We start from the raw sequence: 24068 nt of genomic DNA on the forward strand, positions 1-24068 counted from the left end.
TATTATTATTATTTCCTTCAACACCACCCCACCATCGCTATCGCACTTTGCCTTCATTCTTTTCTTCTATAAACCCTTTAATCTTCAAGATTCCAGCTGATTATTTCAACTTCTCTTCAGAAATTAGGTTAATTTTTCACCGTACAGTAAGAAAAGCTTTGATCTTTGATTAGGGTTCTTATTATTTTTGGTAAATTTTGGATCTTGGACGGTTAATTCCATCTGGGTATTGTTTATGTTAGGGTTTCTTGATCTTGATGATAATTTAGGGCCAGTTAATTTATTATCTCATATGGGTTTTCTTTAGCATTGATTAAATTTAAGATTTTGATTAGGGTTGTTAATTATGGGGTCATCAGGTTTCTTCTCAATATGTTTAATTTACTCTGTAGTGGCTTTAAGCTGTGGAACCCTAATGATGTTTTATAGCCATGAGGTATTTGCATTCTGTCATGGGAATGAAATTGCAATGAAGTTATTGGGATCGACGCCGCACGATCAGTTGTTGATTAAAACTTCGGATTCGTTTTCCGGGTTGCTTTTGTTTGCGGTTGGGATTTTGTTGTTTATGGTGGCGTTTGTGAAAGATAGGGACTTTCAGAGCTTTTTCGCAAAAGGGTGTGTGCCTCTTCACGTTGCAATGGCGATTTGGAGGATTTATTTTGAGAGGAAGCTTGAGGAACTTGGTCGTGATTGGATCCGGCTTGTTTTTGGGGATTTTGTGTTGGCGCTTTCATGGGTTCTGTTTCTTGTGTATAGTTGGAGAGAAAAATATGATTAGACGAACATACAGTCGATTCAAGACTCGTTCTTGGATTGGTTCAAGACTATATTGGATTGATTCAATACTTGTTCTTGGGTTGATCAAGACTTGTTCTTGGTTCAAAGATATGTTCTTGGATTGATTCAAGAATTGTTCTTGGGTTGATCAAGACTTGTTCTTGGTTCAAAATATGTTCTTGGATTGATTCAAGAATTGTTCTTGGCTCAAGATTTGTTCTTGAATTGATATTGCAGCTTGCGCGATCTGTCTTTGGTGACTTTGGAAGAAATGTCTACCATTAATGGAGATTATGAAGGTTTTTTTTATATTGTTCTTGTTTGATAATTAGTAGCACATGCACATATATTCTTGATTGTGATTTGTAAATCTTTGGGAGATTTTCAAGTTTGCTTTCTTTATTATATTTTTGTTTTCTTGTTTATGAAGAACTCGTTTGATCTTATTGCGTTCATGTGTTCATCTTATTATTCTAGATATAAATTGAAATATCTTGATTGCTGATCTCATATTTGATTTTTATGGTTACTTCTTATGTTAAAATGACAGAAAATAATTGACTCTTATCATTGGATTGGCTGCGGAATCCATTGTTTTAATGTTTACACTATTTTTCTCCTTCCCCCATCCGAGCTGAGCAGAAAGCCGGTAATGATCAAATTATTAAACTAAAAAAGCCGAAAAATTGGACCAAGCTACGAACCAAATTAGAATTCAGAAACTCATGTTAATGTGTGGTTTTCTTAATTATCGACTTTTATGATTTTAGTTATGCTTGTATGAAAATGTATATGATTGAACCAGTGTCAAAACTTAATCTCCTAGGCGATTTTTATGTTGTAATGTCGTTTATAGAAAATAATAAAAAATATAAAGGTTGAGTTTTATAGCTTGTTGTACACCAGATGGGGACCTGGTCTTGAGGAACAAGGAGATGGAAACCATGTGTCCGGCAATTGGGGAGTCAAGGGTACAACATGGCCCCAAAGAGTGAGAATGTGAGATGTTGATGTCCTTTGGGGTTTGTGTATGGTTTTTTCTAATGAAAATTGATTAGTAGATATACTTAAATTATAAATTATAATGTAAGTTGTGATTGTTTATTTTTTGAATCTTTAGAATGTATTGTGGGCCGACTGAAAATGCATAGCGTCATGTCACGTCATTGTCATGTAGATGATGAGCTTTAATCAACATGTCGTTTAATTATCAGGTTGTAGTTTAACTAGTATTTAAATAAAAGAAAAAAAGAATACATAAATGTGTGTGTGATGGTGGAGAGATGATCAGCTACATCTGCTACACAATCTTATTTTTATCCGTTAACCAAATCCATATAATCTTATATTTATTCGTTCTATTTGTTTTTGATAAACGAAATCCATATATGGTATCCATGATTGGGCGATGACCCACGATGGTAAGGATAAAGCTACGTAGATTTAAATATTTGAAGTTTTATTTAAATTAGTATTTAATTTGACTTATGTTTCTTTATCATTATATATTTGTCTACGTGTGTTGTTTAAACACATCAATTTGTTCCTAATTTATTTTTTGGGTTGAACGAATTATTTGATATCTCATGAACTTTAAGTTCTATAGTTTTCTTGTTTTATTCCCACCCTAGACAATCCCACATGATCTATTTTATTTTACCTTAGACAACTATTTTTCATATCTGAATCAATGCTGATGATTGTTTGTGTTTACTTGTTTTAGTATTATCGTGCATAGTCTAAGATTGAAGGAACATGATAAGAGTTGTTGATTAAGAGAAGCGTCAGGATGAATGCAGAATATATGTTTGGTTACTTAACTAATAACAAGGATAAATTTAACTTCGTTAGGATGCGTTACAATATAAAAGTTAATCTGAAGCAATAAAGTTTTATGATAAATTAAGAAATACATAAGGAACCTTAACTAATTTTTGGGCTGGCTCAGTTGGTTATGACAATAAAGATAAGAACTATGTTTTCTTCGGGAGGTCGTCAGTTCGAATCCGAGCCACAAATGGGTGTTTTATTATGCCCGCCTTACGCTAGAGAGCAACTCTTTTGGTAGAGCAACTGGTGTTAAGTGATCATGGGAGACGGTTCATCTAAGGATGCGAAGTGGACCTAGGAACCAGAGGTTATGTCCCTTGGGGAGAAACTCTCTAGGATTCTAAACCGGGGTTGGCCGCCTCTGGACCATCAAGCCATACCGTAGATGGTCCCCGTTTAAAAAAAATAAGGAAAATTGGTTTTAAATAATACCAACTATGCCCTATTGGTAAATATCAGTCTCAACTTTACACTTGTCTGCTGGCAGTACCAACTACTTGTGTATTTGTTTTAAATGGACCGCGACTAACGGAGGTTAACTCCGTTAGTGTTTTGCTGACGTGGCTCATCTAGGTGTCAAAAAAAAGATTACGTGGACGGATGATGTGGCATGCCAAATCTTTTAATATAAAACAAACAAAACTCATCCCCATCTCTTTACTTACATGAATTAAAGTACCCTAAATCCCCAATTCGATCAAATAAACCTTAAACCTCTAAATCGATTGATGGTATGGCACGGTGTTGTTGATGAAGGAATCCAGTGGTGCGCCATGGGGTTGTTGCAGGTTGTAGGTGGTAGTGTTGGTGCAAATGGGTCGACCGTCGGTTTTTCGACGAACCTCCAAACCTCGCGTGGTTCGCTCTACCGTGTAGACTGACGGCCCTCGTAGCTTTTCCAAGTAAGTGGGTCAGTTTTGGTTTAGATCTAGTGATGCATGGCTGGCTTAAGATGACAGATCAAGGGGGATCAAGGTGGTAGTGCTTGTTAGCGACGGTGGAGAGTGTATGGAGCAATGGCAACAAGGTGGTGGTGGTTGATAGGCTGCGGCAGAGCTGCTGTCCATGTAAAACTATTGGGTGAGCGGATCTGGGTTTTGTGAACTCCAGCAAGATTAGGGCAAAACTCCAGCAAGTTGGGGGTCTGAGAAGATGGCCGGAAGATGGCCAATTGCAGGTGGTGGGTTCCAGTGGTGGTTGCTGTGGATGGGCATGGTGGTGGTCGGGGTTCCGGCGATGGTTGCAGGGGTGGTGGACTGGTGGTGTTGTGGTGGCTGTGGGTTGTAAAGAGTATTAGGTTGAAGATGATGGGTTTAGTGGTGGGATGGACATAGTCAGTCGCCAGTCGCCACGTAACGTTCAACGTAATCAAGTTTTTGCCAACTGGGATGGCCACGCCAGACAAAACTAACGGAGATAACATCCGTTAGTCGCGGGCCCGTTAAAAACAAATACACAAATAGTTGGTACTGCTAGCAGACAAGTGCAAAGTTGAGACTGATATTTACCAATATGACGTAGTTTGGATTATTTAAAACCAATTTTCCAAAAAATAAATACATATCTATATTTTGATTATACAACGTGTAATAGTCCGGATCGTACAATAAGATCCATCCAGTACAAGTTTCTTCTTGTTTGTGCGGCGTTCAAACTTCAAACGCAGCACGCCATTTGAGTCCCAAATCACCTCCATAATCCTCCACTTCTTCTGCTTCAACAAAACAAAGGTACGCATCATCTTATTATCTTACCCAAATCAATTGGGATTTGATTCTACTCATTTTGTGCATTTCTTGCGTCATCTTGTTGGTTACAATTATGGGTTTTTCAATTGATGAGTTGGGATAACGTTTTTTCACCTAAATTTTGCTTTTTTAATAGTTGATCAATGTTTATGCATCATACCCAATTGTTTTTTTTATTAGGGTTTATGGGGTTTTAGGAATGGTTTGATTGTTCCAAAAAAAATAATTTTTTTTCTTCCAAAGTTTAGAGATTGTTTGGATCTATGTTATTCTGTTTTAGGTTAGAATTTATATTGAAACATTTATTATTATTATTATTATTATTATTATTATTATTATTATTATTATTATTATTATTATTCAGGAGCTTGTACTTGTAATCATGAGTGGGTTACAAACCCAGGATTTCCCTTCTGCTGCTTTAAGGCTAACCAAAGAGCAAGCACCTACAGTCGTATCCGCGGGATCTGAAACAAAGCCAAAGAAGAAGATCTGCTGTGCGTGTCCCGACACTAAGAAGCTGAGGGACGAATGCATTGTGGAGCACGGTGAATCTGCTTGCTCAAAGTGGATTGAAGCTCATCGTTTATGCCTTCGTTCCGAGGGATTCAATGTCTGATTACTAAAAACAGTGATACCGGTTAGGGGATAATTTTGATGAGCTATAATAGACTATGCCTTTTGCAAGTTAATAACGTATGAATCTTGAATCTGATTACACCTTTTGAATTACTGAGGTAAATCCTCTTTTAGACATGTCTTCTTTGATATACACCAATGATTGAATTTTAATAATAACGAAAGAGTTTTTGATTTGTGATCTATGAAAGTTATCTTTTCTCTATTTTGGCTGTGCTGATGCCATGGATTATTATTTCTCTTTAATTTGCTTAGATAAAGAATTATAGGCGTAGATTATGACTACTTCGATACATTGTAGAGCTTTGACTTGTTTGTGTGTGATTTTAAGGTATACTAATAGACCTGCAGTCTGTACACAATACGATCATTAACGTGTTTTAACTTTAGATACCATCGTGCATCTTTAGAATATGGTATACTTACATGTATAAACAAACATAGTTAAGTAAAATTTCACTCATAGTAGGGTTTGGGGCGGGTGAGATGAGGGCAAACCTTTCCTCTATCTCAGGTTATTATTTTTAAACTGCTTCTAATGAGACGATGGCTCTAAAAAGCCTTACATGTATCTTGAAATATATTTAACCGAATTGTGTTTATGTTAATTAGTGTTCTTTCTCTAGATGTGTACTTTGAGAGAACATTCTCATTAGGGAGATTATCAGCTGCTTAATATCAGTGCTGTTTAATTTTGTTGGTCTGTTTACAATTTATTTTGACTGCTGTATTTGTGTATATGTAAATATCTTACAAAGTTTTCTTGCAATAACTGCGTGAATAAAACAAAAGATCAAATTACACTACAATAGTATGTATATTTGTATAATCATGGACCATGGCCACACATACAGTTTTATTGAACCATAGACTATAAGACTAACAATAGCTATTCGGCACCATGAGTTTCGGTTACATCATCATGTTGCTCTAGTGACCACACGTGCAGTCGGTGCAGCTGCAGTTAGCACCACACTTGCACTTGCCATCATTCTCAGCTGCAGTAACCTCCATCACAATAGTCTCCACGGTGCTGCAAATTACATAATATATATCAGAAGATTATTTTGTTTGAAATCGTTTGATGACATGAAACATGATCGTGTTACTTACGTGCAGTTGACCTTGTCAACGCAGTCCCAGATGCTATAGGTAGACATGGTTAATTTATAATATGAAGTGGCATAGGGGGAACTCTAGACTAAGAAGCTATGAAAGATTATTTGACTTTGCTGTATTTTTAAAATTTGTGCAAAGTCTGGTATTTATAGATTTGGTGGTCATTGGGACCCATCAATATGGAATCTGCATAATGGTTGTTTCATGCTAGACCATCCAAGGGGTATCGTACTTGCTGAGAAAGTGAGAACATGTTCTTGCAATATGAACATCTTTTGCAGATATTTGCATAGGTTTTTTATATATATTTTTTTAATTTCTTTTTTTTTTTGTGGTTTTTGTTGAAGTATAGTCTCATTTTCATATTCGTTCAGTTTTCGTTTTGGAATAGTTAGGCCGCTGCATTGGATGGTTAGTATTCGAGGCGTGATAGGGCTAGAGGTTTAGAAAAATATATGATTGTATTCCTGTTTTAATCATTTCAACGAGTCACACACTCACACGTTTCGGTTTTATCATATCTATCGAGGTAGTAATATACTTGGTCATCGAATTTTTTTTTACTGTGAATCCTTGTTTCTAAAAAATGAGTAACAATATAATTAAAGATTTCATTGGCTTATTCTTCATCAACTATAGTTCGCTTTCATGAAAGCTTAATGACCTTGTCATAGTTTGTGCACCTGCATCTGATTGTTTTTTGTAGTTGCTTTGATAGTCTCGGGTGATCTACTACTAATTCAGTAAACTAAGCTCTTACCCTACTTTTAAAAGATTAAAAGACACTCGGTTTTTATTAACATTCAACATAAACCAAATTACATCTGGATAATGGGTAAGCGAGCAACAAGCTGCGCCACTATCCCTTTTTAGATCGCAAAGCCTATTCTACTAAATACCCTACTTGATCTGTTAGATTGCAGTGGAATAGTTATATAAGGATCATAGACCCAGCAATCCCCTAGAACTGATGATTACTTCTACTTGTGATTTTTGTTTGTAACATTAGAAATACTCTTACCATTAATAGTATCTCGAAGTTAACTTACATAGTTACATGTATGAAAACTTATTTTATATGTTTTTTCATTATTAAATTATTTATAAATCATCTAGACTGATACTACGTTTAGAGCATACCTTAGCTGTTCACTTTTAACAGTAAAAAACCCTTTATTAGAGACGAGATCCCTATAGTCACTGCAGGCGAGCGACGGCCACAACATACTTTATTTTAACATGAGTGAACATACAAAATAATATTTTACCTTAAAAACTAATAAGTTTTATAATAGTGATGTATAACTTTCAAGCGTTTAGTTGCATGGACAACTTTTAAACAAACATTTCATTCACTTAGAAGTTGAAAAAGGGCAAAAGCAAATAAGCAACATAACCGATCATATATCATTCTTAGGCCTATATGGAGTCCTTGGTTGTGCGAGGCACCTCCACGGCTCCACTCCACCCGTCCACTTCTTATTAATAGGGGTCACATGCTTTGTCTTGTCATGGACTTAACTGGCCCCAATTCCCTACTAGTGGTACACTCGTACGCAAGCACTTCTGTTGTAGGAGTAGGACTTTCCTTTTAATCATTGTGACTCTTCTGACTCCTGATAAGATGTGTGATTAGACGCTAATCCTATATGTCTTAGCACTATTGAGTGGATGCGATCTTCAAAACATTTTGTATGTTAACTTACACTCTTCTCTCGTTGATGGTTGTCAACTCTTTTACTTTATCCATCATTAACTTTTCACCTTTTACACCTCCTATATACCCCCATCCATCTTGTAAATTTAAAATTTCAAAACTCTCGGCTCTATTTTGTCGTATAATTTATCTTGTATCTTAAATCACTACTTCAAATTAACATATCACATGAGTTTTACTGTCACGCTGTCACGTTAGTTTTCACTTCTCAATCACTTGATGCGGGAATTTTCATATTTTAAATACAAATAATATTTTTATGTGTTAACTATTTTCATTATTATTTTGGTAAACAATATAAATGTTAATATTATCTATCATAAGATTAATATTACTTGAAAAAAATTTATACTAATAACAAATAAAAAAATGCACCATTTCAAATTAAAATTCTACTCTTTATCACCTGCTGTCAGATACTTAAAGTGTGTAAATATGACAAAGTCACCGACCCAAAACACGTGAGGAAAAAATGAATACTAACTCGATCTTTAATCAAATTTATATCATAATTAAAAAAAAAACTAAACAATACAATGCCAAAAGTGTCTAGATTTCTTTGTTAAATGTTAACTAACACAATATCTTAAGAAAAATCAAATTAACCGATAACTAAAATATTACTAAAGAAATGATACAAAAAACAAACCAGTGTGACTACATTTTAGAAAATATCATCAAGAAATCGCCAGGAAATTTGCTTCTTTTGTTTATTTAGTCTGATTGGATTGATTTGGTTACACGTGTAAATAAATTGACCATCTTGTTGACCGGTTAATCACCGCCGATCATCTGAGTTTGACCCATCATTTCTTATTCTGGGTTTTTTTTTTCGGTTGAAATTAACTGGGTTAAGATCAAGAAACATAAACCCTAGAAAAAAGGGTTTCTTTGAATCTTACATATATTAATGGGGTCTTCTTCAGGAATATGCATCCCTCAAAACTCAAAGTAAAGTTTTTTTATTGTGTTTCAGTTCATAATTATGAGAAATTGTTTATCAGTTTTTGTTTTTATGAGTGTTTTTATTTTTCAGGAAAAGAGTGTTTCCAGAGGGATCCAGTCAGCCTCTAAATCACAAGAATAAAAAGCTTAAACAAATTCAGGTAATTAATTAATAATATGTTCATGCATACTTTGTTCATGTTTTAATACAATTTGGACTTGATTTGATTCACATATTAAATATGTTTGATAAACAAAGTTCATTCAAAGAGCACTTGTAAACCAATTTCACTTAACAAGTGTTGTCACATTTTGTTGTTATTCATGAATGATCAAACAAGTTCCAAACTTGCTTATTGTTGAAACTGAAGATCAATCTTTTAAGCGTTAACCATGGCATGAATTTCTGTGTTTCTAGGATGTAGATGCGGTTCTGTCTTCAAAGGCGCTCAAGTCGGATAAAAAAGGAAAGGTAAAAGTTTTGTTTAACACTATGATTAGGGGTGTGCAAGGTTCGGTTTGGTTATTAGCCTTATCCCAGATAACCAATCGGTTTTTCGGTTTATTCGGTTATTTTTTCGGTTGTCGGTTCAGTTTCGGTTATTTTTAGATTGATAATCAAAATCAAACTTGGTTTAAAATTTTTACTTATCAATACATGAAATGGAGATATAAATACATGAAATGGAGGTGTATATACAATGAATTGTGGTATAAAACATAAAATACGTGAAATGGAGTTATAAAACCTAGAAATATATGAAAACATCAATGGTTCAGTTCAGGTAATTTTTGCTAACCGTGGGTACATAAAAAAGCCGATAATCGCTTTTCGGTTAATTCGGTTTGGTTTCGTCGATTTTCGGTTTGGTTAACGGTTCGGTTTTCGCTCACCCCTAACTTAATGGTGTTTTATGTTTTTGTAGGGAATTATGTCATCAGCACTTGGTGTGACCAAACTAGATTCAGATGGCGGTTTTTCTGATTCGTTTAATGGAAAAGATTACATGATTTTATCTTCTGATGAGTCTGATTCCGAGGACGAGTATGCGTTTTTGCAATCTCATTTTGATAACATAGATCTTCCTGCTGGAGTAGAAGCTTCCATTCCGCAGTTTTCAGGTTCTATCATGAAGAAAAACAAAATGACTTATACAACTGGACCTGCTAACGGTTCAAAAACATCAGCAGAGTCTGGTCTGCGGGTACAAAAGGGTGCAATGAAGGTGGTTCAATCTGCAAAGAAACAGGTCAAAACTTTGCACCATAAAGTGTCTTCTGGTTCTGTAGGAACTAGTTCTAATAATAGGCACGACCTGTTAGAGCATGTGACAGATCATGGGATTGTGGTCCAAGATTCTGGCAACAATGATGCGGTGCTTACAAGGTATCAAAACTTTAAAAAGTTTGATATCGTTGAGGATTATTCAGATCATCACTATGCAGGGTCAAGTTCAGCAATGATGGAGGCAAGTCTTGTTTTGATTGATCTTTTTTAATAAAGTTGCTACCTTTAATCCATTTTTCAATTCCTTTTATGTGTTTTATAAAATTTGCAGCCACCTAGAAAATGGGCTAAAAAGATTCAAGACGAATGGAGGATTCTTGAAAAAGACCTGCCTGGTTTATTTTCTTGATGTTTGCAAGCTTTCATTTTCGAATACATGGGTTGATTTAACTGTTGATAACATAATATATGCTATTTGGTTACAGATATGATATTTGTTAGGGTTTATGAATCAAGAATGGATCTTTTAAGAGCTGTAATAGTGGGACCCGAAGGGACACCGTATCATGATGGTCTTTTTTTCTTTGATGTCTGCTTTCCTAAAAACTATCCTTATGATCCACCTGTACGTCTTATTTGTTAGGGTTTGATTTTTTTATGCGATAAGATCTAACGGGCACTAATATTACACACTTGTTTTCAGCAAGTGCACTATCACTCTGGTGGTCTGAGAATTAATCCAAATCTTTATCACTGTGGCAAAGTTTGTTTGAGTCTTCTCAACACTTGGGGTGGTTACAAGAATGAGAAATGGACACCTGGCGTGTCAACTATGTTTCAAGTTTTGCTCTCTATACAGGGTCTGATTTTGAATGAAAAGCCGTATTTTAATGAACCTGGACATGAACGATCAAGTGGCTCTGCTAGTGGTGAAAGAAGATCACTGCAATACAACGAGCGTACTCTAGTTTTGTCTCTTAAAACTATGGTTTACACCATGAAGAAACCACCAAAGGTATGATTGTATTGGATTATTAGTTAGTTATATGATGCTATCTTTATTTACTAAAGGTGGCAACTTTAGCGTGTTTACTTACGAATGAGTTGATTTAGACTGTGATTTATCTCAAGCGGGTCAAACATGTTAAAGTAAAATATAAGCTGAATAAGGAACGGGCCAAATTAAGATATTAGCTGAAAAGGGAACGGGTCAAATGGGACAAACAATCTGAAAGTTGCCTAAATTTACTGTTATGCACGCAACCTTCAAAACTGGTTTGTTTAAACATTTAGATAATTAGTATAATAAAACTGTTTTTATAGTTACTATTAGTGAATTGCATAGTTTGTTTTTTTAGTCGATGACGTGTAAGAATAATAACCATTGTTATGTTTATCACAACCCTTAAAATAATCAAAAGCTTAAACTCAAGTGTTGAAAATTGAAATCAGTATTTGTTAGTTCATTTTTGTTGATGGTATACTTCTGTTTGTTAATTGATTATTGATTGTTTATTAGTACTAGACGGGTGCCAACACGATGCAGCGGATGTTTGAACCTGCTAATCACGTAAAAATATAAGTGTTTATGGTTCGGTTAAAACCTTGAAATCGTTTAAATCGGTCATTGGTTTGACTTCTTTTTTCTTTTTTACTTTCGGTTTGTTGGTCGGTTTCAAAATTTTCAAAACGTAGTGAACGGTTGGTTCGCGGTTTATATCGGCAACCGACCATATGAAACCCGAAAAGACTGCAAATTAACCTAATTGCAATATGATTCCTTTTGTAATCTTTGTTGTTATTATTTCACGCCATAGATCTTCCATTAATATTTACCATTTATGTGGCTAAAAAAGTTATTTTTTATTTATGATCATCTCAAGTATCATATTATGTTGGTTTTTTTGTTAAAATTGATGGTACATTTAAATTATTAATTATTTTAAACTAAATTTATTATTAAAGTTTAAACTGTGAAACCAAACTGGAACCAGGCTGTTATTAACGATTCAGTTTCAACTTTCAATGGTTGAGTTTGGTTTTGGACGACAAAAAATCAGTATTAACAGTTGGACTCACAAGTTTAACTTAAAAACCATCAAAACCGACACCGAACACCCCTACGTAACATATTAATTTATTTAAAATGAAAAAAAATTACAACAATATCATATCCAAATTAAAGAGAATAAAATGCTCGTTTTTATGGTGCAATTTGTTTATAAAAATATTAACGTATGAAAAGGCTATAGTCGTTTAAAAATCATAGGTGGGAAGTTAGTTTACAAGTTAAATTAAAAACATAATATGGTTAAAGATGAGGGACCAAACTTGTAAGTTGAATGGATTGTGTTTAAAAGACATGTTTACACTTACTAACACATGTACCTCATGCTTTAAGTGTTGTAAATTACTTAAAAATGAGTGTCTTAATTTGCCCTTATTTAGTGTATTATATATAGTATAGATATGTGTTTAATTTGTCAACTTTTTCACCACTGATATTTTAGCGTTTCTAAAACATGAAAATACTTGTTTACAATTGTAAGTGGTGATATTTATCATGTTTGATGAACTATTTGTTTAGTTACATTTAACGGTTTAATGTTATTCAATTATCTTTTGTTTTTTGGATGCAGCATTTTGAGGATTTGGTGATTGGGCATTTCCGTAATCGTGCAAAGGGTATCTTAACGAGTTGCAAAGCATATATGAAAGGCGTGAGGGTCGGGTGTGGTGATGAGGGTGAGGTAACGGGTTCACAGGTGTTTAAGAATGATGTTAAAGGGTACATGAAGACACTTGTAGGAGCATTTAAACAAATAGGAGTAGTTGAGAATTTGGAGGAGTTCTTGCCGCCAACGCAGAATTTTACTCAGAAATTATGGGCCTTTTTCCGCATTTAAAACAGATTTTCGTAATTATGTAAATAGCATGGAAATTTAACCTTGTTTTTATGGTCTGCCATTTAGAAAGTATGGCTGATAGAGCTAGTAATGTTTAAAAAGCTTGAAGCTTTCGTAGGTTTGGACGAATTTTAAGTTAACGGTTGAGATTTTCGTTTTGATTGGATGTTAGGCTTTCTTAAGTGGTATTATGATGCATGCAGTTGGTTTAGATCTACTTTGTATGCATGTCTTTATCTTGGTTTTTTAATATTGATGGAATTTGACTCTTTTGGATTCGTTCGATCTTTGATTTGAGTTTATGAGGTTTCTGGCAACATCCTTTAATTTCTAGTTCTTCGTTTAATCTGGTGGTCGAAAATCTATGGTGGCAGACAATGTGGATCCATGGTGGTCGAGGGTGTGGGACGTCTAGTCTAATTCTGTTAATCTTTCAACGTTCCATATAACTGGTAACTTGTCCAGTTTTCACCGAATCAGTTTTTTAGTTATTCAAGTTATTGAGTTAGGCTATTCGATTTTTTTAAGTGAATTCATATTCAATTCTTACTTGTTATTGAGAGGTTTTGTGAGGGTGAGATCTAAACAAACACCTCTATCCCAAGAGAATAGTACAAAGTATTGTGTTGGTGTGCTAGTGATGGTTTCAAAACTACAGAAATAGAAAGATACCATTGACATAAGATGTCGTGCAAGAGTAAGAATATGAATACATACAACCTCATAAAACAACATTAAGATAACACCGCTGGAAGAGAATAACGCGCAAAGTGCACCTAAGATGTCTACACAAACTTCGATCTTGGAACATATCCTCATAAATGTGCAACTCTAACAAATTGTTGCATATATAAATAATATACATAATAATTTAAAAACATATGCACTTATTAAAATTTATAAGTAGATACAATTCATATAATATTCAGTTCATGGGTTGAATTGAATCTAGTAGAAAATAACATCGAATTCGAAACGGTGCTAGGTGTATAGAGATTATGGAGAATGAACCCAACAAATGAGAGATTGTCACCTCAAAGTTAACCAAATCCATAAAGATTATGGAAACGTATTATGTGCCAAGCCAATGTGTTTTGACCAGTCACAGCACACAATCATTTCATTTTTCTTAATCAATTCGGGTTTATGAAACTAAATTGCTATAGAGATCTCCTATGAAGGAGTGATAGGGGTGTTTTTGAAGGAGTACCCGGTTGATACCGATGGAAAGCCTCAAAACCGGATGGTGCCCGGCCCAAACACCCTAAGACGTCCAAACTTATCCGTTTGTCCTAGCTTATGGTCTAAACTTAGACAGTGTAATAACTAAGTCATAGGTTGAATCTTTTTCGTAAACGTTACTTAAATTGGAAAGAAACGAAATTTCTTGTATCTTAGTTCCATTATTGCCTTGGTGGAAAATGATGACAAAATTCATTGACTTGGACTTTTGTAAGTCTTTGCAACTTTAAAGCCCCACACTCACGGTAATATCTTTTCAATAGGAGAAAGTATAGATTTTTAAGAGGTTTTAAATGGGAAATTTGGGTATATATATTTCAAGTTAGCTCAAATACAAAAATATCACATGCTTGGAGTATGTGTGGCACCCAACTCGAATATGAAATTAGTCATCCGTAAATATGAGTTTCTAAGGTTTGCCGACTAGAAATTTGGAGGAAAGTGTATGAAATGCCAAGTAATCCTATGCATGTTTAGAGCATTCACATCTATTATTTTTCTTTATCATCAAAACTTAACTAAAGATCATATTTATCTATAAGAAAACCCTATATCTCATTCTTTATGTTTATCTCTGTTTAAATAAATAATAATATTGTAATCAATTTTAACCATTTTTGTCTCTTTCTTCCACACACAAAAGAATTATAAATGAGGAATAATAAGTTGGTAAATATAAAAAATCACTATTCGGTCTATATGTAATTGTTATAATTTATGGATAACGAAAAGTATAAAAAGGGGATTGTTTTTTTTTCTTTTCTTTTATGCTTCCTTATATTTTAATGGTAAGGAAGAATACAAGGACTCTTTTGTAAATGCTCTAACCAGGTATGACTCAATGAATTTGAAGTCCAATCCCCGACGTTTATTACAAGTCTAGAACTTGCATTAGGTTTTCTTATATTATAATTGCAAGGAAGAATATAGGGACTTTAATGTAAGTGCTCTAAGTAGGGCTGACTCAACAATATTGAAGGCCTAAATCAAAATGATATTTTGTGGATATTTCATGACAATGACAGTTTTTTTATTTTATTATTTTTAAAAGAAAAAGAAGACCACTTATTACAAGTCTCAAATTTGTAACCTATAGCAAACCAAGTTTACCACCAAACCAATACATAATTTTAAGTTTACTTTGTCATTATAATATATCTATATATAATTATTATTTATTATTATTATTATTATTATCTATTTTTGGATTTGGGAAACCATAATTAAGCGCGTGCCTAAAGTTTGCCTAGTTACGGTAGCACACGGGCCGGGGCTCTAACAACACCCACACATTTAAGATGCCACACACATGTTGGGAGGCCAAAGAGAAAATGAAAAGAGTAATTATATGACGAACTGAGTGAAAACATTGTCAACCGAAGGGAATAAACTGGACCATGAAGCAAGAATCACAATCACCCGATTCACATCAAATCAAAAGGCAACAAACAAAGTGAAGTGATGGTTTGTATTAGTTCAAAATAATGGTATGAAGTCTTTTATGTAATTTTCAAAACAATGGTATATGCAATTGACTAATTCTCATTTCATGGTCTTTTGTACAAGTCTTAAAAGTGAATGTCGTTTTATGGTTAGAAACAATGTAGTATGATCATATAACATCTTTGCTAATCTTGTCATGTTAGGTGGTATAGTTGTTGTGAAAAATTCTAAATGATATGGTCTTTGAAAACAACGTGAAGTCAAAAGGTCAAGTTTTTTATTCGATTGTCAGTTTTTCTTATCTTTAATTTGTCAATAGAAACTGAAAAGTGATAATTATCTAGGTTAGTTGGTAACAAAACTCGGTCTTAGTTGTAATGTTTGTTTTGTCCTTCTAGCTACTTGCTATTGTCTTTTTGTTTTCTTTATTTATAAGAATTCGTATTCTTAAAAACAAAATCACAAGATATCGTAAGTGAACAATAAAATCAATTTGCATGTTATTGTGTTGAAATTTTATATTTCATTTAAAACATAAAGACTAAAGAACGTGTGGCAATTGGTATGTTGGTATCAAAACGTTAGATAAAAACTTTTTCTTTCTAAATGATGGAGGTGGTTTAATCCCCATGACGAACAAAGTGTGAAATTTAGGAGTAGAATTAAAAAGTGAACTTTCTTTAATAGTTCAAATGGAGTATTTCACAATTATGTACTTATGTGTTTCCTTATATGACTGTCTTTCAAATTTTCTGTGCACCTCTTCTTTAAAAACATCAAATCAAAAGGGTTGTGTTTTCCTTTTCTTTTAGTACAAATATACAAGAATATTACTAATATAACATGTTGAAAGATCAAAGAAAGAACACAATAAATAAGAAAGCGTGTTAAGCAAAACACTCACTTCTAATTAAGTAATTAACTAGGATAACTAACATATTCATTTTAGTCATAGTTTATAAAGTGTTATATTTTTGTAATTGGTTTGTGTCGCTTTAAAAAGTGTATAAAGACTTGAAAATGAAAGCTTGAAGAATAGCAAGCCACCCATTGAGTTTGTCGTAAAGAAGGCATGATTGACTTGGAAAATAAGAGACGACTTTTTAAAGTCTTGTGTGGCTTTTATTTCTCCTATTTGTCTTTGTGGAAAATTAGTAGGATTATATTGTCCGGAACATATAAACATTAATGTAACAACTAACAATATTTAGTAGACATGGAGACTTTGAATTAGATACATGGGAAACTTCGTAGAAAACGTAGGTAGTAACTGGATCAATATAACCAAAGCACATCAGAAACCTGTGGTTTGGTTTAATGATTTTTTGAAAATCGAAAATAGTGGGTCAGTTATGATTACAAGGTTTTCATACCCAAAAAAACGAACTGGAAATATTATATGCACTTTTTTTTAGTATAATAGACTATGAAGATTTTAACGCCATGTAATATACTAATGTGTAGTAACAACTTATATTTTGGTCAAAAAATTTCAAGCCCAAACTTTTAGGCTGGAATAATGGCCAACTACATTGTTTTGAGCTATTTGTTAGCTAAACCCAAATTAATGGTTAACCGGCCCATAACACACACTATAACCTTAAACTGATTAACCGAAACTGTGATAACCTAGCGTTTATGACTATCCGTCAACCGACATCTCGTTTTTTTGTTATGGCTTAGGCCAAAACCAACCTATGCACACGTCAAGGTAGTGATACGACATTGATTAATTTAACATTTAAAATTAAGGTTGTAACAAAAGTAATTAATTGGAAACGTCCAAAGGAGTTCTATTGACGTAAATGTTAAGTTTTATATACTCCACTTTTTAGTCATACTATGCAATCAAGAGTTTTACTACGAGTGACTATAACTCTATAAGAAACCAACAATTCTCGATTCCTAAACAATCTACCTTCTCCACATTGAATCAACATTTTATATATCATCCATCCCCGAGCAATCTTAGTTATTAGTGGGGGGTTCAGCCCTCTAGCTGGTATTTGTTTAGTCATTTAGCATAAAGAGGGCCTTCTAATTCATAAAGAGGGTCTTAGAATTCAAACTAGATATAGGATGAAAGGGGTATGACAAACTTTTTATGATCTTGTTTCCATGCCTTATAGAACTTCCTTTGGCCTGATCTTAAGCCCTGGCTTACCCTCCGTGGACAAACCTTACGCCTTTTGGCCTAATCATAAGCCCTGGCTTGCCCTCTGTGGAAGAACCTTGTGGTTAAGTTGAGTATAATATTTTTAAAAGTGTTGGCACTAATATTCACTTGGCATATTTTCAATGTGCATTAGTGTTAAATTAATGTGTTAGAACAGCTCTAGCTAACATACATATTCAAAATTTGTTAAAATCTATTCGAACTTAAGTTTCACAAAAAATCTGATGTTAATTAATTAATATTTTCAGTAGTTTATAATATATTTATGACATAATTACAGAAATTGTCTTTTATGTTTGTATCAAATTTCAGTAGTTGTCATTTATCTTTAAAAGTAACATTATTTGTACTTTACGTTTCAAAATGTTACATTGTTTGTCATTTTGGCCTAACACAGTTAGTTTTTCTCGTTAAGTTAGGTCATGTGCCTTGCACATGAGGGTAAATTCGTCAATTTACCTATTTAATTATATACATTTTAATAAAAAAATAAACAAATTAAAGTTACATAAATAATCTTTTCTTTTCTTTCTCTCACACTACACCACACTGTCAACACCACCGTAAATTGACAAATTTACCCTCACGTGCAAGGCACATGACCTAACTTAACGAGAAAAACTAACTGGGTTAGGCCAAAAGGACAAACAATGTAACATTTCGAAACGTAAAGTACAAATAATGTTACTTTTAAAGATACAGGACAACTTCTGAAATTTGATACAAACATAAAGGACAATTTCTATAATTATGTCTATATTTATTGAAACTTGGAGGTTGGAACTATAAACTCAGTTTATGTTCATTTTAAATTAAATAACTAATTTGGTCTTTATGTAAACATTTACCCGATTAAATTTGAGGTTTTTTATGAATGAAAAATATTTATTTGAAAATGGGATTAGATTGTAAATTCTGTTTTATTCAAAGTATTAATTTACCATTTCCTAACACTTAAAGACCTCCAAAATAACTTAATTTGATGTTTACACAATGAAATAACTACGCAACAGAAGATCATGTGCGATAAGTACAAAGAAACGACTTCATCTATTTTTCTCTTTTTATGTTTTTTACTTTCAGATAACACCCAATCAGATAAATTTCATAACTTTTTTTTTTGAACGACCAACAAAAATTCATTCAAGAAACTTGCTAGAAACACCAAAACAAACGTCAAAGCGTAAATAACATTACAAATCAAATTATTATCTAAACTAAACCAGGCTAAATAATGCAGATATATTTGTACTAAAATAATCTGAAAATTATTTAAAATGGACAATTAATTGGTTAATAGAAAATTAAAGTCACTAACCTTAATCTAATCACAAACTAATTAACTGGAAAGACAATCAAACTAACTAATTTAGAAAAGCAGGCAGCAATACATCTCCTAAATAATTATCTAAGTACAAACTGATTTATACTAGCAAACCAAAGCTTTTTCAGACTTTCAAACAAAATCATTTAATAAAATCATTTTCAGCTGTTAAATCATCAGTTTTATGACTAAATCAAACCCCACTTCATTGGAATCAGCTTAGTTTCTTAGAAGGTGGCAAGTTGCACATATTGTACGTTGATCCATAAACCCCATTATAAACATCACATATCAAAACAAACTCAGTCAAACAAACATCTATCTTTCATTGCAGCCATGAATACTTCACTCTTGCTCCTTCACTTGTTCATCTTATTCACTGTCTTTACTTCAAAAGCCTTATCTTCATCTTCTTCAATCTCCTACTCTGATCACTGTGACTCTTTTGCTCGTGAAGCCACTCCAACTGATAGCCTCTTAGCTAGATACCGGTTTCTCGAATCAGTATCCACCAGTTACACAGGTGGTCAAAAGATCATTGATGAACATCGCTCCATCTACCTTGCATCCACTGATAAAGTATTCGCCACAAATATTGCTGGCACGTACAAAATCCAGGCCCAATTATACTTCTATCCATCATATATATCTTATGATTACTACCCGGCGTCCAACTTCACAAATACCGGGTCGAACTATTCACGGGCTGGTTGGAATTATCACCGTACGTTGGTGTTTAATTTAGATGGGTTCTGGTCAATGCCTACAAATACGCTTTGTATGGTTGGATCGGCTAATTGGTTTACAAAAGAAGGTAATCCACTCACACTAAAAGCTGTTTTTAAGCTTAAAGTAGCTCAGTTCATGACTTTCAATAACAGCTTAGTAAGTGGAAAGTTGGAGAGCTTGTCTTCTCCTAATGAAAATGACTACTTTGACCCGATTTCAATGTTCGGATTCCCTCCGGTGTCTCCTTTCAGATACAACTATACATTGATATCAAATAAAGAGTGTGATGTTACTAAAATCGTGCAAAATTCAGTAACTAGTATGAAATATCTAGATGTCTGTTCGATTTTCATGCAAAGATTCACAACTTACAAGCTAGAGTATCCAAGTAATTGTAAGAATTGTTCTTTATTTGGTCAAGATAATAGTTACTTGCCTACTTTTGTGTCCTTGTATGTGATTCAGTGTTCTCGGGAAGACAAAAAACTTCGTGCATTAGTCGAATTTCAAGATAGAAGGTTTACTCCATATGATCAATCTTTCCGACCTATCACTAATTGGAGAAGGAACTTGGAATGGAACAAAAAACGAGTTGTGCATCATTGCTTGTAGTATCTTGACCTAGAGTGATCCTCTGGGTACCGCCCGTGTTGGAGATTGCTCGATTAGGTTGAGTTTGTGGTTCCCCGTGGTTCGGTCAATCATGAAAACGCATACGACCGAGGGTCAAATTTGGACCACCAAGTTCAAAGATGATTTGGGCGCGTTTAGAATGGCTAAGTTTCAAAGCTTTAATCATAGCCGGGAGAATTACGGGTCAAAGTATGAATATACACAAATGGAGAAAGTAAGACGGAATTGCCTGAAAAAGAAGCCTGTAGGGGCCAAGTATCAATTCAGGCAATATTATGGTTTTAACATGTTTGTCAAACATAAGAACATGGTTTCGAGAGGTTACGCAGACCCGGTATTTGTGGGAAGTCAGGGGATCAACAATTATGCATTTATGAACACAGACTTCAGTACCTGGCAGGAAGCAGATTGTTAGGTTCGGAGTCACACACAAACACGAATACAATAGTAAAACCGAAAGAATAAACGAAAGAGACACAAGGATTTAAGTGGTTCGGTCACGGTGTATGACCTAAGTCCACTGTCGATAACTAGGGTTTTCTTATTATTGAGTGATACAAACTTACAAGTACAGGAGAGAATATATAGACTAGACAATTAGGGTTTAACCCTTTAACTAAACTGGGCCTGTTTAGAGCTTTTGGGCTTGGCCAAAACTCAAACAGCTTAATCTCCTAATTCTGTCTATTCGTCTAAACCGGACCCGACCCATGATGGATCGGAGACCACAACATAACAATCTCCCACTTGGGCTTCGAGACATCTTCTCTAAACCACCATTTGGATGCGTCAAACATTTCAACCTGCTCCCATTTGGAGACGTAAAATGTCTTCACCTGCATTGCCTTGTACATGTAAAATAAAACCCATCTGGTTTTGCACCTCCTAGTTACCCTTCGCCTTCTCAACATTATTCCTGAAGGCCTGCTGAAGCTCTGCACAGCTTCAGCTTATCCAGCATCACCGGCTTGGTGAACATATCTGCTGGATTCTTAGCACCTGAGATATTTTTCAAACTGAAAACACCATCACTGATCAAATCTCTGACAAAGTGATATCTCCTCCCGATGTGCTTAGTCTTCGAATGATAGACTGGATTCTTCGCAAGTTTCACTGCACTCTTATTGTTACAATATAAGAAGAACTCTGCCTGTTTCTTTCCCAACTCTTCAAGAAAAGTTCTCAACCATACTAATTCTTTACTTGCTTCGGCTGCTGCCATATATTCTGCCTCAGTGGTTGATAAAGCAACACTTTTCTGAAGTCTGGACATCCAACATACTGCTGTTCCCCCAACTGTGAAAACATAACCAGTAGTGCTTTTAAACGTCTTCTTACATCCACCCAGATCAGCATCTGAATAACCCCTGAGAATTGTATCCTTCCCCTTAAAACATAACCCCAAACTGGAAGTACCCTTTAAGTATCTGAGTAACCATTTCACCGCTTCCCAATGTTCCTTTCCCGGATCCGACATAAAACGACTAACTACCCCGACAGCATGAGCAATGTCTGGCCATGTACAAACCATGGCGTACATGAGACTGCCAACAGCAGATGCATACGGAACTTTAGCCATCTCTGTTCTTTCTTCCTCTGTTCTGGGAGACTGGTCTTTGGTAAGTTTGAAATGACTTCCCAGAGGTGTGTTTCTCGGTTTAGTCTTCTCATCATTCATCCTGAATCTTTCTAACACTTTCCCTATGTATTTCTCTTGGGATAGTGTTATGGAGCCATCTTTCTTTCTGGATATACTCATCCCCAAAATCTGTTTGGCTGGACCAAGATCTTTCATCTCAAATTCATCAGACAACTGTTTCTTCAACTTGCGAATCTCCTTCATATCAGATCCTGCAATTAACATATTGTAACGCCCTGGAATTTGACTGGTAGACAAAAATCAAGGAATCATCGGAAACTATACACTTTGGGGTTCTGGACGATAAGTTCGGAACCCATATCATTGGAGAAATCTGCTTTTATCATTTGAAATGTTTATTTTATAAAACGACATTTACGTCTGGAAAATATTAATTTTTATGCTTTTGAAAAATAAAATGTTCTTATTTAAAAAAAAAAAAAAAAAAAAAAAAAAAAAAAAAAAAGATTTTAAATAATTATTCGGAAAATGGTTTATAAAAGTTTTGCTGAAAAAGTTTTAGTTTGTTTAAAAACTTATGAACTCGACTAGTCTTGACCCGTCGGTAGTCTAAACCCGAACCCGAGTCACCCGAGTATTTAAGCGGAAAACCAAGTATTCTTACACCATCTCTTTCATTTCCACCAACACTTCCCACCCAAACACTCCCACTTCTAGAGAGAGAGTAGTGAGAGAAAGTCATCCAATCTAAGATTCGAGTCCACCAATCTGTTTATCGTTGTTGTCGGTAAGATCTTCTTGAAAATCATACGTTTTTACAACCAAAACCCGCCCCGAATCGAGCAAAAACTCCGACTTTTGTGTCAAGTGTGTTCTTGGTCAAAAACCGTCATTTTTGGTGTCAAAATGCAAGCTTTTGTGTTTAAAAGTACTAGGAATCGATACCCCTTTCAATCCCGAGCATTTCCATGTCAAAAACTTCGATTTTGGGTCAAAAATCTGGAAAATCTGGAAAACCCGTGGGTATCTCCGTCGCCCAGCTTGAAGGAGTCGAATCAGACTCATTCGATCGAACCAGTCGATCGAATCAGTCCAGTCGATCGAACCAGTCGATCGAATCAGTTCATTCGATCGAATGTGTCGATCGAACCAGTCCAGTCGACCGAATAGGAAAGCAACCGAATGGTCTCCAACTCATTCGACCGAATGAGCTTCGTATTCGATCGAACGAGTGTCTATTCGATCGAATGTGTTTCTATTCGATCGAATGTGTGTCTAATCGATCGAATGTGTTTCGATTCGATTGAATGTGTTCCTATTCGATCGAATCAGGTCAGAACCAAGCTGTTTCGTCTTTAAAACCTAGTTTTTGCTCGAGATCGTGTAAGGCTTACACTCTTAGACTTAAACTGCGTTGTTAACTTATTATGTCCTTGTCTAGACTTAGAGGATCGACGTTTGACAGCACCCGACCGCCCTAGCAACCACACCTAGTCAACAAGGTGAGTTCATAGCCCCCATTTTTCTTTTAAAGCCTTTCAAATCATTGGGGGTGAAAACATGGTAAATGTACACGTTTTGACAAAACGCATTTATTCAAACATTACTTATCATAAACACTTGACAAATCTTTTGCAAACAATGAACATTGGGAAAACAAGTAATCATGGCAGGTTACGCGTACCTTAACTTTCTCGGAAGTTGTGTATGCATAATCAAATATTCAGGAGTAAATATGGGAATCACTCAGCGTTTAGGGAACATTGGACGTTTGGAAATCAAAGTCATGTACCCGTTATACTTTATCATGAAAACACATTATTCATTGGTCAGTCTTGTGATCGTGTGAACAGTGGCAATATAGGTCACAATAGTGCATAGGTTTGATCTCCAAGTGGTCGATTGGTAGACAGGCCGTCACTAGATGTGGGATTCTAAAGTGATCGATTTAGAATACACGTGACCTATGGGGTTCTTAAGTGTTCGATTAAGAATCCGAAGGATCTCTT

At 34.6% G+C, this 24068-nt stretch overlaps 2 protein-coding genes, 1 long non-coding RNA gene and 1 pseudogene across 4 annotated transcripts; 3 read left to right on the forward strand and 1 right to left on the reverse strand.

Annotated features, from left to right (window-relative positions):
- On the forward strand, window positions 1-846 carry LOC143558763 (uncharacterized). Its single transcript, XM_077047535.1, has one exon. It carries the CDS (start codon window positions 347-349, stop codon window positions 779-781), a length of 435 nt encoding a protein of 144 aa, XP_076903650.1. The 5' UTR covers window positions 1-346; the 3' UTR covers window positions 782-846.
- Window positions 847-4193: 3347 nt separating this feature from the next.
- On the forward strand, window positions 4194-5152 carry LOC143558764 (cytochrome c oxidase copper chaperone 2 pseudogene; annotated as a pseudogene). Its single transcript, XR_013139799.1, has 2 exons — window positions 4194-4340; window positions 4723-5152. The product of XR_013139799.1 is annotated as a cytochrome c oxidase copper chaperone 2 pseudogene (transcript).
- A 626-nt stretch (window positions 5153-5778) lies between these two features.
- Window positions 5779-6302, reverse strand: LOC143558765 (uncharacterized). Its single transcript, XR_013139800.1, has 2 exons — window positions 6111-6302; window positions 5779-6030 (listed from the first exon to the last, which is right to left on the reverse strand). It is a non-coding gene; the product is annotated as an uncharacterized LOC143558765 (long non-coding RNA).
- A 2254-nt stretch (window positions 6303-8556) lies between these two features.
- LOC143558773 (putative ubiquitin-conjugating enzyme E2 38) lies at window positions 8557-12954 on the forward strand. The gene is made up of 8 exons (XM_077047540.1): window positions 8557-8784; window positions 8870-8939; window positions 9197-9250; window positions 9705-10247; window positions 10338-10401; window positions 10492-10631; window positions 10710-11021; window positions 12646-12954. Exons 1-8 carry the CDS (start codon window positions 8744-8746, stop codon window positions 12910-12912), a joined length of 1491 nt encoding a protein of 496 aa, XP_076903655.1. The 5' UTR covers window positions 8557-8743; the 3' UTR covers window positions 12913-12954.
- The last annotated feature ends 11114 nt before the right edge of the window (window positions 12955-24068 follow it).

This window comes from Bidens hawaiensis, unplaced genomic scaffold (assembly GCF_021521415.1).
Source record: "Bidens hawaiensis isolate Kalapana, Puna unplaced genomic scaffold, B.hawaiensis_p1.1 tig00019655_1, whole genome shotgun sequence".
Taxonomy (NCBI): Eukaryota; Viridiplantae; Streptophyta; class Magnoliopsida; order Asterales; family Asteraceae; genus Bidens; species Bidens hawaiensis.